We start from the raw sequence: 17,023 nt of genomic DNA, 5'->3' as shown, positions 1-17,023 counted from the left end.
GAGTGAATTACGGTATCTATAACTCTCCCTCACTCTGTACCATCCCTCACTGCAGTGAATTATGGTACATATAACTCACCCTCACTCCGCACCATCCCTCACGGCTGTGAATTACGGTATATATATATCACCCTCACTCTGTACAATCCCTCACTGCAGTGAACTACAGTATATATTACTCACCCTCACTCTATACCATCCCTCACGGCAGTGAATTACGGTATACATAACTCACCCTCATTCTGTACCATACCATACGGCAGTGAATTGCGGTATATATAACTCGTCCTCACTCTGTACCATTCCTCACGGCAGTGAATTACGGTATATATATCTCACCCTCACACTGCACCATCCCTCAATGCAGGGAACTACAGTATATATAACTCACCATCACTCTATACCATCCCTCACGGCAGTGAATTATGGTAAATATAACTCGCCCTCAGTCTGTTCCATCCCATACGGCAGTGAATTACGATATATATTGCACACCCTCACACCGTACCATCGCTCACTGGAGTGAATTACGGTATGTATAACTCACCCTCACTCTGTACCATCCCTCACGGCAGTGAATTATGGTACATATAACTCACCCTCACTCCGCACCATCCATCACGGCTGTGAATTACGGTACATATAACTCACCCTCACTCCGCACCATCCCTCACAGGTAGTGAATTACTGTATATATATCTCACCCTCATTCTGTACCATCCCATACGGCAGTGAATTACGGTAAATATAACTCACCCTCACTCTGTACCATCCCTCACGGCAGTGAATTACGGTATATATAACTCATGCTCTCTCTGCACCATACATCAGGGCAGTGAATTACGGTATATATAACTCACCCTCACTCTATACCAACCCTCATGGCAGTGAATTACGGTATACATAACTCACCCTCATTCTGCACCATCCCATACCGCAGTGAATTACGGTATACATATCTCACTCTCACTCTGTACCATCCCTCACGGCAGTGAATTACAGTATATATATCTCACCCTCACTCTGTACCACCCCTTACTCCAGTGAATTACGGTATATATAACTCACCCTCACTCTGTACCATCCCATACGGCAGTGAATTACGGTATATATATCTCACCCTCACTCTGCACCATCCCTCAATGCAGTGAACTACGGTATATATAACTCACCCTCACTCTATGCCATCCCTCACGGCAGTGAATTAAGGTAAATATAACTCACCCTCACTCTGTACCATCTCTCACAGCAGTGAACTAAGGTATATATAACTCATCCTCGCTCTGTACCATCCCTCACAGGCGTAGATTACAGTATTTATAACTCACCCTCACTCTGTACCATCCCATACGGCTGTGAATTACGGTATATATAACTCACCCTCACTCTGTACCATCCCGAACGGCAGTGAATTATGGTATATATAACTCACCCTCACTCTGTACCATCCCGTATGGCAGTGAATTATGGTATATATAACTCACCCTCACTCTGTACCATCCCGAACGGCAGTGAATTATGGTATATATAACTCACCCTCACTCTGTACCATCCCGAATGGCAGTGAATAACGGTATATATAACTCACCCTCACTCCGCACCATCCCTCACGGCAGTGAATTACGGTAAATATAACTCACCCTCACTCTGTACCATCCCTCCCGGCAGTGAATCACGGTATATATATCTCACCCTGAATCTGTACCATCCCTCACGGCAGTGAATTACGGTATCTATAAACCTCACCCTCACTCTGTACCATTCCTCACTGCAGTGAATTACTATATATATATAACTCATCCTCCCTCTTTACCTACCCTCACGGATTGCTGTGAAGGGGACACCTTCTTCTTCCTGCATCTTAATCACCTTCAAGGCAACGAGATTCCCATTTATCCTGTGCAGAGTGAGAGGAGGGTTAACTTCAGTCATATTAATACTCACACTCTAACTGCCTCTGATCCCATCTCTCTGAAATATCTGGGAGCATTTGCCATAGTTTGTGGTGCAGTGTGGAGAAATGGGGCAATGACTTCGGAGCAGCAAGAATTGGGATTTCCAAATAAGATGGTGATGGTTCAGGGAGAAACACTCAAGTCCTCCAATACTTGCTGTGGGGTTTAACAGCTGATGGGATGGCCCAGTCATTAGTTCTGGGATTTCCATAAGTGTAAGTAATCGGTATCTGTATCGCCTGGCAGAAAGGCCAAATGATGTGGATTGCAGATAATTGGCAGAAATGCAGCAGGTTGACCAGTCGAACAGAAGCAACGACCAGTTTTAGCATCATTCAAGATAAAATCAAGGTAAAACCATTCCGAGGTGCTTGGGTTAATCAAGGACCCGCAGCACAGATTTGTTAAAGCCAAGTCACACTGGAAATATTTTGGCAGGCTTATTTTGAAGCAGTGTTTCCGGGGAGCTAAAGGGGAATGGGAGAGGATGTGAAATGTATAGGTTTTCAGAAAGTATTGGCTAAGGTGGGTCAGAAGAGGCTGGTCGTAAGAATTCAGGCATTCGGTAGAATTGAAAAACACAGCAACATGGATAGACAGGTTTTTCTTTAGTTCTGTTGAAGAGTCATACGGACTCGAAACGTTAACTGTGTTCCTCTCCGCAGATGCTGTCAGACCTGCTGAGTTTTTCCAGGTATTTTCATTTTTGGTTTTTTTTTTGGATTTCCAGCATCCGCAGTTTTTTGCTTTTATCTATGGATAGAAAGGTGGCTGACTGACAGGAGGAGTCACACTTCGGGTGAATGGCCTGTACCTGAGATTGAGCAAGAGTTGAGAATAGGAATGCCTGCGGGGTCAGTGCTGGGCACACTCCTCTTCTCAACAATGCCACTGATTTGGGCTTGGGCACAGGGATAAAAACCTAAAACTTAGCCAGTGACACACAGGTCGATGGTTTGGTGTACAGTGAGGAGGAGTGAGAAGGACCTCAGGTTAGTGGAATGGGCAGAGAGGGGGCAACTCCAGTTTAATGCGGAGAGGTGAGGGGTAATACATTTCTGGAGGAAAACACTGTGTGAAGAGACCCTAAAGCATGTGGATAAACAGAGCCTGTGAGATTCAAGTATACACTTCCCAATAGTTTGACTGGAGAGAGATAAATCCATTAAAAGGGTCACTTTGATTTGGGGTTCTATAAATAGGAGCATTTTAGAGCAGTTTTTGGTGCCCCATTATAGAAAAGACAATAAAACCAGAGAGAACGCACAATGTGGATTCACCAGGATGATGCCAGGGATGGAAGCTGATAGTTATGAGGAGAGACTAGAATTGCTCCCACTGGAATGGATTAAACTATTGTTACAAAGATGTGCTATATAGAATATTAATTTGTAATGTCAACTGCTGGATACATATATTTTGAGTTTTTTGAAAAGAACATTTTGTGTTAACAAAGGACACTGGCCTACAGCCAGCTACTTAAGTTGTATATGCGAAGGCCACATGCCACTTTATGGGGGCAGCGTCTATAGGGCTCTCAGAGGCAATGGTTAAGATAAACCCAAGATTGAAACCAGAGAGAGGCCACGTAACACAGCTCTTGGGTGTAAAATTTACTGGATTTGAACAAGCAGACAGAGACAGTAGGTGCAACGCTCTTACCCCCTCTCTCTTTCTGAAACCTCTCTCAACAAAGCTGAGCCCCGTTTGTGGCCTGAAAACCCACCAGAAGGCCTCATTGCTGCAAACCGAGAAGCCTTAAAGGGGGATTCCAACTCAACACCATTGCCTTCAAGAGAAAAGAGATTCAACCAACAATAACTGCAGAGCAACTGCTTCAGTGAGAAACCAAAGTACCAGAAACCATCATGGAAAGTGACTCTAGCTGTGAGCAAACACTCAGACAATCCACGAATAATTTTTCTGACTTTACCTTTTAATTTTTTACTTGGCCAAGTTTTAACAACTGATACTCTTGTAAAGTTTTAGTTCTTTTCATCCATGCAAGGGGAAGTTGTGTGTGTATTTTTTGCAATAGGGGGAAGTTGGACATATTCATGCATTTTAAACCTTTTTGTTAATCATTTCTGTATCTTTACCTGGTGAATTTTAGTCATGAAACTAACTCCTTACTTGTTAATTCATGGCTTAATGCTTACACCAAGCTATACATAGTTAAGTACACATGGAATTGACAATATCACATTTTTTAAAAAAAAATTCAAACTGCTATAACCAACCCATGAGCAGGACAAATAGAGGAGCCAACTCACCCCTCCTGACCTGGTCATAATACTACGAGGAAATTTAATGAGGAATAGACTGGGAACCATGGCAACTGGTAGTGAGGGCCTAACTGCACACTCACCTGACCCCATCGCTCCCCCTCCCTGCCCCATGACGCCATCACACCCCTTCCCTGGCCCCTGAGCCCACAATTCGCCCTCCCTTCCCCAGTCCCACTTTACTCTTTTGTCGCCTGAACCCCGTCACTTCTGCTCCCCGACTGCATCAGTTTGCTTCCCTTCCCCAAGGCCCTGTTACTCCCGCTCCTGTGCTTTGCCTCCATCACACCCCCTCCTCGCTCCATTACTCCCACCTGCACCGCCACCCCCACCCTACACCAGCATCCCACCTCCCCCTTGCCCTATTGCTCCACCGCTCGCTGCTGTCTGCCCATCCCGTTTACCCCTCCTTCAGGAAACCGGAGATTAATAGTTGGTCGAGTTCGATGGGAGCCATTTTGGATCGTTTTCCCCCAACAAACCTCAAGGGTTTTCAGTGCTGGGGGAAACCAGCCCTAACTGGGGCACAAGGAGGATAAAAAGCACGTTAACTAACCTGCTGATCCCCTTGTACACTGTGGAGTAGGATCCTTCCCCCAGTTTCTCCAGGTTTAGGTAGGAGGCTGCTGTTCCAAACCGTAGACCACTTCGCTGAAATACAGAAACTAACGTTACAATTTCCTTTTGGCAAAAGACTTGCGTTTCTATAGCGCCCTTCATGACCTCAGGGCAACCCAAATCGCTTCGCCGCCAATGAAGTACTTTTGAAGTATAGTCACTGGTGTAAATCACGGCAGCCATTTTGCGCACAGCAAGCTCCCACAAACATCAATGAAATAGCGGGCAGGTAACCTGCTTTGGCGACACTGGTTGAGGGGTAAACGTTGGCCAGGACACCGGGGAGAACGCCCCTGCTCTTCCGAGAAGGCAGATAGGGGCCTCCACTCAACGGATCATCCGAAAGATGGCACCTCCAACAGTGCAGCACTCCCTCAGTACTGTAACCTTGACTTTTGTGTTCAAGTCCCTGGAGAGGGGCTCGAATCCACAACCTTCTGACTCAGAGACGAGAGTGCTACCCACTGAGCCACAGCTGACCCTGCTCGGCCTACAAATAGGTCTAGAGGGGGCTACGAGTTTGGGGGAAGGGCTAGAGAGAGCTACAGGGGGCACATTACAACATCAAAGGCATCATATTTTAAGTGGGCCGGGGGGAGGAGGTAAGCTATCATACAGGGAGGGGCTGTTGTACAGAGATTAGTGTTGATGCAGCGTACCCATTGGTGACCCTGGGTGTAGTTCTTGCACCCTATCGGAATGCTGTTGCTGCGGCTCCTGTGCCCGCTGGGTTTTCGAGCCTGCAGTGTGTGGTACAGACGAGGCTCGCAGACAAACGGACTTCTTGGCGACTCAGCAACCTCAGTCAGCTGCAGAAAGAGAAAACAGCGTTCGTATCGAGACAGTGCTGGGGTCCACGCCGAATAACCACCCTCGCCGTGACAAAGCTCGGGCTCCCCAACAGCTTACTGACCTCCTCCCCGGCCACCTTGCAACCGCACGTGGTCTCCAGTGACACTCACACTGCTCCTGACCCTACAGCCGGGCTCGGTGGGCATCACTCTCCCCTGGGTCAGGAGGTCGTGGTTCAAGCCTCACTCGAGGGGCTTCAGGGCATCATCCAGGAGGACGGAAAGCCAGGGCTACCCCAGGTCCCATAGAATGGGAGGGGCCTGTTGCTAAGGGGGCGGGGTTATCTCAGATCCTCTAGTGTGGATGGGGCCTGTTGTTAGGGGAGGGGTTATATGAGCTCCCAAAGTGTGGGCGGGGCATGTTGTTAAGGGTAAGGACTGTTGTTAGAGGCCTGTGGTTAGGGGCGGGGTTATCCCTGCTCCTAAGTGTGGGAGGGGCCTGTTGTTAGGATGTGGTTATGGCGGTAGTGTTGGCGGGGGAGGGGTTGAACTGTTGTTAGGGGTGGAGCTATCCCAGTCCCATAGTGTGGGAGGGGCCTGTTGTTAGGATGTGGTTATGGCGGTGGTGTTGGTGGGGGGGGTGAACTGTTGTTAGGGGTGGAGCTATCCCAGGTCCCATAGTGTGGGAGGGGCCTGTTGTTAGGATGTGGTTATGGTGGGGTGGGGTGTGGGGGTGGGGGGTGAACTGTTGTTAGGGGTGGAGCTATCCCAGGTCCCATAGTGTGGGAGGGGCCTGTTGTTAGGGTGTGGTTATGGCGGTGGTGTTGGTGGGGGATGAACTGTTGTTAGGGGTGGAGCTATCCCAGGTTCCATAGTGTGGGAGGGGGGGGCCTGTTGTTAGGGACAGGGTTATGGGTGGGACAGGGTTATGGGTGGGACATGGTGCGAGGGACAGGGTTATGGGAGGTGCCAGTTGCTAGGGCGGGGTTATGTGAAGGGCCTGCTGTTCGGAGCGAGATTATGGGACCGGCCCATTAGTAGCAGTAAAATTGGAGGGGGTGGGGATATGGGAGGGGCTGGTTGTTAGGGGTGGGGTTATCCCAGCTCCCAAAGTGTGGGAGGTGCCTGTTGTTTGCAGTAGTAAATTGGGAGGGGCCTTGCTTTAGGGGTGGGGTTATAGGAGGGGCCTGTTGTTTGGTGTGGATTTATGGGTGGGGCCTGTTGTTAAGGGTGGGGTTATCCCAGCTCCCATAGTGTGGGAGGGACCTGTTGTTAGTGGCAGTGAAATGGGAGGGCTTTGTCGTTAGGGGTGGATTTATGGGAGGGGTCTGTTGTTAGGGTTTGGGTTATGGGTGGGGCCTGTTGTTAGGGGCGGTGTTATCCAGCTCCCATTCAGTGAGCTCCTGTTTGGCCAGAACTAAAACCAGTAGCGACAACTCTTGCCATCAATAAGCAATTAAATCAGTCCATGTCCAGAAGCCCCAATAGGAACAAAAACAGAAAATGCTGGGAAAACTCAGCAGGTCTAACGGCATCTGCGGAGAGAGAAACAGAGTTAACGTTTCGAGTCCGTACGACTCTTCGTCAGAGCACACGGATTTCCAGCATCCGCAGTATTTTGCTCTTAACCCCAATAGGAACCTGTCCCTTTACAACACGCAACGTCTTGTTGTCCAGGTTCTGCTGGAGAACACTCTCTCCCAGTTTAAAGGGACCTCCTGATGCATTCCTGTAGGAAAATAAATCATAACTCAAAAATATACACAGCTCAATATTGACCAAACCCCAATACTGTTCTTAATGCAGCGTTAATTCCCCAAGCAAGGCATTAGGTGACATCTGAAGATTTAAAACGTAGGCAACAATCCCTATGATTCTGAATTTTGCTTTTAGTTCTCGGCTCTCTGAGACTGTGGCTCCTCTTTGCTGCTCCCTCTGTGTGTGTGTGCAGACTCCTTTCTCGAATGGTTAGAGTTGCTGTCACACAGCCACCTCTGGCTGGCATCGCCACGCACTGTCCAAGCTAAAGGCCCACAACGCACCTTTTGCAATTGGAGGCTCTGAGGGGCCTTTTACACAGAATTACACAGAACATACGGCTCAGAAACAGGTCCCACGGCCCAAACCTGTACACTCGATCCTCTTCCCCGTCCTCGCTTATCTAACTCAATCAGCGCGTCTATTTCCTTTCTACCACATCTTTGCCTTCACCTTAATGCATCAATAACATTCACCTCAACTACACATTGTCAGTATTTTTCTTTTTCCTTGTTGGGTGAAAGCCCTCCGCTGACAGGCCGGAATTACCTCGAAAGAAGCTTCCCTTCCTTTCTGAACATCCCCCAGATTGGACTCAGGCCCTGGACAGCAGCAGATTCTACCCCATGTCCTCCACTTGGCCATTCTGTCTCTCACTGCACAGGGCCCTCCTACAGCTAGACTTCAGACCAACGCTGCTCAGTCACAGGGCTGCAGTCTCATGACTCGTTACAACAAGGCTCTTGTCAGGAGGCAAGCAACTCCAAAACAGAACGAGCTCCAAGCCCAGAATTTACTAGCACTGGGAACCAGTCAGGAAGAAGAAGGAGAAATAAACACGAGAGGACATGGCTTTAGGGTGAAAGGGGAAAGGTTTAGGGGGAACATTAGGGGGAACTTCTTCACTCAGAGAGTGGTGAGAGTGTGGAACGAGCTACCATCTGACGTGGTAAATACAGGCTCACTCTTAAGTTTTAAGAATAAATTAGATAGATACATGGATGGGAGAGGTCTGGAGGGTTATGGACTAGGTGCAGGTCAATGGGACTAGCGGAATAATATTTCGGCACAGACTAGAAGGGCCGAATGGCCTGTTTTCTGTGCTGTAGTGTTCTATGGTTCTAAGAGTGAGCAAAGTGGGAGTGTCGGAGGAGGTAATGAGAAATCTTTTGTAAAACTGAAATGTAGACAAGATAAGAGGAGATTGGCTGTGAATGGGCAAGTGCAGGGAGCAGGTAGTTTGGGATGAGGAGAGAGTGAGAGAGCAGCAAAGAGAAGGGATGGAGAAGGGAAAGGAGCTGGATCAGTGCATGAGTTTGGAGCTTGGCTAATAAGTAATTGACAGGCTGGAGCAGGAACCCAGTGGAGTGGAGCCATTGACTGAGGTGGGGGGTGTAGCTAGACCCCAGAGGAGGAGGAGGAGCTATTGACTGAGTGGGGTGGAGCTAGAGCCCTGAGGGGGAGGAGCTATTGACTGAGTGGGGTGGAGCTAGAGCCCTGAGAGGGAGGAGCTATTGACTGAGTGGGGTGGAGCTATAGCCCTGAGGGGGAGGAGCTATTGACTGCGTGGGGGTGGAGCTAGAGTCCAGAGAAGGAGGAGCTATTGACTGAGTGGGGTGGAGCTAGAGCCCAGGGGGCGGGGTTATTGGCTGAGGGGGTGGAGCTAGAGCCCAGAGGGGGAGGGGTTATTGGCTGAGGGGGTGGAGCTAGAGCCCAGAGGGGGGGGGTTATTGGCTGAGGGGGTGGAGCTAGAGCCCAGAGGTGTGGAGCAATTGACTGAGGGGGAGGAGCTAAAGTCAAGAGAGGGCGGAGCTCAGACCAGCAAAGAGGGGGGCTATTTTCCAATGGGCAGGGGATCTATTGCCCAGGCTAAAGCACAGACAGGGGGAGAAGTGAAACTCAGTAGGAGGGGCTATTTCCCAAAGGGGTGGAGCTGCAACCCAGTAGGGGAGGAGCCATAAGACAATAAGGAGGGGCCACAGCCAAGAAGAGAACTCTAGCCTGGGGGGGGGGAAGGAACTGGAACAGAAGGCATGGAGCTAAAGCCCAGTGAGGCTGAGGCCTAGAGTTGGGCTCCAGTGGGTGGAAGTGACAGGGTCCAGTGAGGGGCCGGTCCTTCCTCCTCCACCTGAACCTCCCCCACAAGCTCCTGCTCAACACGTGCAGCACCCTCAAACTCCCGAGCTGCTCTGGACATGGACAATAGAGGCCTGCTTGGCCCAGCGATGACACCTACAACCCAAGAAGAAGCCAGTAGCAGTGAGAGGATCAACCCCCGCTGTCGGTGAGCAGCAGAACCTTTTACCTCTTTATATCCAGGGTGTCGATGTGTCAGACCTGTTAAAAATAAATAACAAACTGAGTATTCCAAAGGCATATTGAAGATAATCCAATGCACAAGGAAAAGCAGAAATCAGAATTAAGAGCAGTGAATGCTAGAATTCCGCCACCTGCCCCTCAACGTATGGAGGAGGGGGGGGAGTCAACAATTGCAACAACAACCTGGATTTATATAGTGCCTTTAACATCCTAAAACATCCCAAGCCAATTCACAGGACCATTATGAAGCAAAATTTGACACCAAGTCACATAACGAGGATAGCAGGTCAGATGACCAAAAACCTGGTCAAAGCGGTGGGTTTTAACAAGAGGGGAGAGAGGTACAGAGGCAGAGAAGGTTTAGGGAGGGAATTCCAGAGCCTGAGGCCCTGGAAACTGACGGCACGGCTACCTGTGGGGGATGCGCAAGAGGCCAGCATTGAAGGACACAGGGGGTTGTGGAGCTGGAGGAGGCTGCAGAGGTAGAGAGGGGTGAGGCCACAGGGGGATTTGAAAACAAGGACGAGAATTTTCAAATCAACGTGTTGCTTAACCAGGAGCTAGGGTAGCTCAACGAGGCCAGAGGTGATAGGGGAACGGGACTTGGTGCAAGTTAGGCCATGGGCAGCAGAGTTTTGGATAGCCTCGATTTCAAGAAGGCAGCTCACCACCATCTTAGGGGCAATTAGGGATAAGTTACAAACGTTGGCCGAGCCAGCGCTGCCCACATTCAGTGAACGAATTAAAAGAAAATGTACGGAGGATAGAATCTGTGAGTCCAGCCAGGAGTGCGTTGGGTTCTTGAACCGCTGCAGTCCATGTGGTGTAGGTACACCCACAGTGCTGTTAGGAAGGAAGTTCCAGGATTTTGACCCAGCGACAGTGAAGGAACGGTGATATATTTCCAAGTCAGGATGGTGAGTGACTTGGAGGGGAACTTCCACGTGTCAGTGTTCCCATGTGTCTGCTGCCCTTGTCCTTCTAGATGATAGTGGTTGTGGGTTTGGAAGGTGCTGCTACTGTGTGTCGGTGGCAAAGGGAGTGAATGTTTGTGAATGGGGTGCCAATCAAGCTTCTTTGTCCTGGATGGTGTCGAGCTTCTTCAGTGTTGTTGGAGCTGCACTCATCCAGGCAAATGGAGAGTATTCCATCACACTCCTGACTTGTGCCTGGTAGATGTTGGGCACTACCCTGAGGAACTCCTGCAGTGATGTCCTGGGACTGAGATGATTGACCTCCAACAACCACAACCATCTTCCTTTGTGCTAGGTATGACTCCAACCAGCGGAGTTGACCTCAGTTTTACTAGGGCTCCTTGATGCCACACTCGGTCAAATGCTGCCTTGATGTCAAGGGCAGTCGCTCTCACCTCACATGAGCTGAGAAGGGGCAAAGTCAGGAGATGTTACAGTGGTAGAAATAGGCAGCCTTAGTGGTGGTACGGCTATGAGATCAGAAGATTATCCTTGGGGTCAAATATAACCAAGGTTGCAAATAGACTGGCTTAGTTGCAGAGTGTTGCCAGGGAGAGGCATGGAGTCAGTAGCTAGGGAATGAAGTTTGGAATGGGGATGACAAACATTGGCTTCAGCCTTCCCGATGTTAAATTGGAGGAAATTTCTGCTCATCCAGTACTGGATGTCAGATACGCAGTGTGATAATTTAGCAAATGTTGATGAGTCATGAGAGGTGGTGGTGAGGCAGAGAGGTGTTGTCAGCGTACATGTGAAAACTAGCAGAAGACTGTAATTGGTACATTAACTCTCTCCGAGAAGCCTAGTTCCTGGGATGGCAGGATTATTTTATGAGGAGAGGTTGAGGAAGTTGGGTCTATATTCTCTAGGGTTTCAAAGAATGAGAGACGATCTCATTCAAACTTACAAAATTCTTACAGGGCTCAACAGAGTGGACGAAGGAAGGATGTTTCCCCTGGTTGCGGGGAGACTAGAACCAGGGGACACAGCCTCAGAATAAGGGGCAGGCCATTTAGGATTGAGGTGAGGAGGAATTTCTTCACTCAGCGGGTGGTGAATCTTTGGAATTCTCTACCCAGAGGAAGCTCAATCTTTGAATGTGTCAGTCTGCAAAGGGATGTAGACAGGTTAAGTGAGTGGGCCAAAATTTGGCAGATGGAGTATAACGTGGGAAAATGTGAGCTTGCCCACTTTGGCAGGAAGAATAGAAAAACAGCATATTATTTAAATAGAGAGAGATTGCAGAACTCTGAGATACAGAGGGACCTGGGTGTCCTGGTACATGAATGGCAAAAAGTTAGTATGCAGGTGCAGCAAGTGATTAGCAAGGCAAACGGGACGTTGGCGTTTATTGCAAGGGGAATGGAATATAAAAGTAGAGAGGTTTTACTGCAGCTGTACAGGGCTTTGGTGAGACCACATCTGGAGTACAGGGTACAGTTTTGGTCTCCTTATTTGAAAAAAGATTTAACTGCTTCAGAAGAAGTTCAGAGAAGGCTCACTCAACTCTGTCCTGGGATGAAGGGCTTATGAGGAAAGGTTGGACAGGCTGGGCCTATACCCATTGGAGTTTGGAAGAATGAGAGGTGATCTTATTGAAACATATAAGATCTTGAGGGGACTTGACAGGGTGGATGGTCAGAGGATGTTTCCTCTTGTGGGGGAGACTAAAGCTAAGGGGGCACATCTTAAGGATAAGAGGCCTCCCTTTTAAAACAGGGATGAGGAGAAATTTCTTTCCTCAGAGGGTGGTTAATCTGTGGAATTCTCTTCCCCAGAGAGCAGTGGAGGCTGGGTCCTTAAGTTTATTCAAGGCCGAGTGAGACAGATTTTGGATCGACAAGGGAGTCAGGAGTTATAGGGGGGCAGACGGGAAAGTGGAGTCGAGGCCACAACCAGATCAGCCATGATCTTACTGAATGGAGGAGCAGGTATGACGGGCCGAATGGCCCTCTCCTGCTCCTATTTCCTATCTTCCTAACGCCCGGTGAATTATTTCATCAGCCTGAGTGAGGCATTTCTCCCGGATATTTGCATTTAAATTTTCTTTCAGGCTTGTCGCCCTCGGGTGTAATTTACCGGAACGTTCTGGGTTCCCGTCCCCGACCGGTTGAGAAACCGATCTCCCTCGGAGCGGCTGGACCTCCGCCTTTGCCTCCTCAGCTTCCACAAGCTTCACTCCGCCCAGCCCTCACCCACCCCCCTCTCCCCCCTCACACAAAGGACCAGCATTCGTGGCTTTGCTCTCCCCCCGCCCGATCTTTGTAAGGGCTGCGAGTGGAGCAGGAGCTAACAGTCTGTGGGAGGAGGAATGCCTTTGCATCATTCCCGGGCTCCTGTGGCTGCTGTGGTCACATCCTTGGCTTCTGAGCCGTGCCATGGTGTCGCAAGGGGATGCCCGCAGGCCGCTCTTTAACTCACAGGCCTGCCTCTCGGCATTTACCCACACAACCGCAAGTGAAGCCTTCCCATTTCCCTCTGACGGAGCCCTAAGAATGGCCCCTTAAAGCCTGATCCATCCTGCCAAGAGGAGCCTTTGCTATGGCAACCCTTTGATAGTTGCCACGGCGACCTCCCTCGCTTTGCAGCAGGATGTTTTCATTCCAGACCCCACCCCGCCCCCACCCACCCACCCACCCCCGACCCTCAGGAGGTCTGGACAGCACCCCAGCAAGGCACTACTGGCATTCGAAGCTGAAAGGATGTTCCCCCCACTCCACCCCTCGCGGGGGAAGCTAGAACGAGATAAGGGGGGTCTCTCTCTCTCTCTCCCATTCAAGGCGGAGATGTGGAGGAATTTCTTCTCTCAGAGGCTCCCCCCGAGCGCTGTGGAGGCTGGGTCATTGCATCTATCCAGGGCTGAGTTGGACAGATTTTTGATCGACAAGAGACTCGAGGGTTACACGGGGTGGGGACAGGCAGGAAAGTGGAGTTAGGGCGACAGCCAGATCAACCGTGGTCTTATAGAATGGGGGAACCAGATTTGAGGGGCCGAATGGCCCACTCCTGCTGCTATCTCTTATGATCTCATGGCCCCAGTTGGCCAAAAGCACCCTTAAACCCTACCCTGCTCCCCCCTCCCCAAGGATTGGGCTAAGTCACCCTTGATGGAGCCTGAGGCTGCTGGGAAAAAAACACCGGAGGTTGGCTGGGCCTGGTCAAGGCTTTCAGCTCTGAGCTCTGCACCTCAGGTAGGATATATTGGCCTTGGAAGGGGCAATATTCACCAGAATGATCCAGGGGCTAATGTGCGAGGGACAGGTTGCAAAAACTAGGCCTCGATTTACTGCCCGAGCATACAAGAGTGGGGAGGGGTGATCTAATTGAGGTGTTTAAGATGATTAAAGGATTTTGATGGATGGAAAGAGAGAAACTACTCTGGTTGTGGTGATGGGGGGAGGGGGGGACCAGAATAAGGGGGAAGAACCTTAAAATCAGCACTAGGCCGTTCAGGGATGACATGAGAAAGCGCTTCTTCACACAAAGGGAGAGTGGGAATCTGGAACTCTCTCCCCCCCCCCACCCACCAAAAACAAAAGCTAAGGCTGGGGTTCCAAAATTTTGGGCCATGGCATTAGGGGGTGCAGAAACAAGGCAGGTAAATGGAGTTAAGGTACAGAGCAGGCATGATCGAACTGAACCAGGCCCGAGGGGCTGAATGGCCTCCTGCTGCTGTTCCTATGTTGCCCCCCCGCCCCAGTCCCAAGCCCTGTGCTGGTCAGTTCCCTGCTGACTGTAACATGCACAGCTGGTGGGTTTGCTGGGGTCCCAGCCTGCTCAACGCTCCGGTCGGAATTTCCCAGCCCCTCACGTCAGCGGGATCTTCCAATGCCGATCAATGGCTCGCTGAGTCAGGACAAAGTAGCTGTTCCCTGGGGGCAGGGGGGGTGGTGTGTGGCTGAGAACAGACACACACGTGGATGCAGACACAGAGGGACACAGACACAGAGGGACACTCACACATGGACACAGACACAGCAGGACACACACACACACATGGACATAGACACAGAGGGACACAGACACAGACATGGACACAGATACAGAGGGACACAGACACTCACATGGACACAGACACAGAGGGACACACACACACATGGACACAGAGGGACACAGACACACGCATGAACACAGACACAGCAGGACACACACACACACATGGACATAGACACAGAGGGACACAGACACACACATGGACACAGATACAGAGGGACACAGACACTCACATGGACACAGACACAGAGGGACACAGACACACACATGGACACAGACACAGAGGGACACAGACACTCACATGGACACAGACACTCACATGGACACAGACACACACATGGACACAGACACAGAGGGACACAGACACTCACATGGACACAGACACACACATGGACACAGACACACACATGGACACAGACACACACACACAGGAACACAAGCCACCCAGGAGATGGGGGATGGGAGATCAGGAGCAGGAATGAGATTGACTGGACTGAGCTCTGGGATATCCGAGTCTGGGCTGTCGCTCCTGGTGGGAAATGCCTTGCTCCTCGCAGCTAAAATCCCCCCTTAACCCCCTTACCCCACACCCGTCCCTTGAAGGGGGGAAACCCCCACCTCCCATGGAGGAGAGGAACAGTAAGTCCTCGGCCTGGATGGGTTAACAGTGACCTGCAGCCCAGCGCTGGCCAGTGGATACCCAGCGCTGCCAGTGGATACCCAGTGGATACCCAGCGCTGCCAGTGGATACCCAGTGGATACCCAGCGCTGCCAGTGGATACCCAGCGCTGCCAGTGGATACCCAGTGGATACCCGGTGGATACCCAGCGCTGCCAGTGGATACCCAGTGGATACCCAGCGCTGCCAGTGTGATATCTGACACAGCCCGGGTCAGGTCGCTAGAAGCAAACCCTGGGGGTTGAGCTGGATCTGTCCGGGCGGAGAGCCGGGCTCCGGGGGAGATTGGGACCGCTCCCTCCCTCTCTGTGTCGGTGCAGCCCCGGCGGCAGCGCTCACCTAGCCGGCTCAGAGTCTCTGCTGCAGCCTGTCGGAGGGTCTTCATCCCGGTCTCGCCGCCGGCACGGAGCAGTCACTGGTCCCGAACCCGGGGAGCATTCCCAGTCCCTCCCTCCCTCCCTCCCCCGGCAGCCCGGGGCACGGCAGCGTCAGACACCGGCTCCAGTCCCCCTCCCTCCCTCTATCCCGGTGTCACAGACAGCACCCGGCCCGGCCCGGCCCCGTCTCCCCGCCCCCTGACTGCAACAACTGGACAGGCACATGATCCAACCCCGCAGCTCACTCAGCACCGCACACACCGCGGACAGGGATCCCAGCACAGACCCACTGATCCCCACTGACCCCAGCACAGACCCACACACCGCGGACAGGGATCCCAGCACAGACCCACTGATCCCCACTGATCCCAGCACAGACCCACACACCGCGGACAGGGATCCCAGCACAGACCCACTGATCCCAGCACAGACCCACTGATCCCAGCACAGACCCACTGATCCCAGCACAGACCCACTGATCCCCACTGACCCCAGCACAGACCCACACACCGCGGACAGGGATCCCAGCACAGACCCACTGACCCCAGCACAGACCCACACACCGCGGACAGGGATCCCAGCACAGACCCACTGATCCCAGCACAGACCCACTGATCCCAGCACAGACCCACACACCGCGGACAGGGATCCCAGCACAGACCCACTGATCCCAGCACAGACCCACTGATCCCCACTGACCCCAGCACAGACCCACACACCGCGGACAGGGATCCCAGCACAGACCCACTGATCCCAGCACAGACCCACTGATCCCAGCACAGACCCACTGATCCCAGCACAGACCCACTGACCCCAGCACAGACCCACACACCGCGGACAGGGATCCCAGCACAGACCCACTGATCCCAGCACAGACCCACTGACCCCAGCACAGACCCACTGATCCCAGCACACACCCACTGATCCCAGCACACACCCACTGATCCCAGCACAGACCCACTGACCCCAGCACAGACCCACTGACCCCAGCACACACCCACTGATCCCCACTGACCCCAGCACAGACCCACACACCGCGGACAGGGATCCCAGCACAGACCCACTGACCCCAGCACAGACCCACTGATCCCAGCACAGACCCACTGACCCCAGCACAGACCCACACACCGCGGACAGGGATCCCAGCACAGACCCACTGACCCCAGCACAGACCCACTGATCCCCACTGACCCCAGCACAAACCCACACACCGCGGACAGGGATCCCAGCACAGACCCACTGATCCCAGCACAGACCCACTGATCCCCACTGACC

The 17,023-nt window shown here is 51.6% G+C and overlaps 1 protein-coding gene across 1 annotated transcript in view; it reads right to left on the bottom strand.

Moving 5' to 3' along the window:
- The window catches only part of cdk15 (cyclin-dependent kinase 15), a 70,061-nt gene extending 54,249 nt beyond the window's left edge, over window positions 1–15,812 (bottom strand). Inside the window, exons 1-5 of the mRNA XM_078551447.1 lie at window positions 15,711–15,812; window positions 9,713–9,744; window positions 5,518–5,667; window positions 4,797–4,891; window positions 1,818–1,897 (exon numbers count right to left, since the gene is read on the bottom strand). Of these exons, the coding sequence (XP_078407573.1) occupies window positions 1,818–1,897; window positions 4,797–4,891; window positions 5,518–5,667; window positions 9,713–9,744; window positions 15,711–15,756 (403 nt within the window). The 5' untranslated portion in view covers window positions 15,757–15,812. The remainder of the gene's footprint in view (window positions 1–1,817; window positions 1,898–4,796; window positions 4,892–5,517; window positions 5,668–9,712; window positions 9,745–15,710) is intronic.
- Between the last annotated feature and the right edge of the window lie 1,211 nt (window positions 15,813–17,023).

This window comes from Cetorhinus maximus, chromosome 11 (assembly GCF_964194155.1).
Source record: "Cetorhinus maximus chromosome 11, sCetMax3.hap1.1, whole genome shotgun sequence".
In the NCBI taxonomy this organism is placed as follows: Eukaryota; Metazoa; Chordata; class Chondrichthyes; order Lamniformes; family Cetorhinidae; genus Cetorhinus; species Cetorhinus maximus.
The sequence above is the reverse complement of the archived record's forward strand: the minus strand, read 5'-3'. Positions and strand labels throughout refer to the sequence as shown.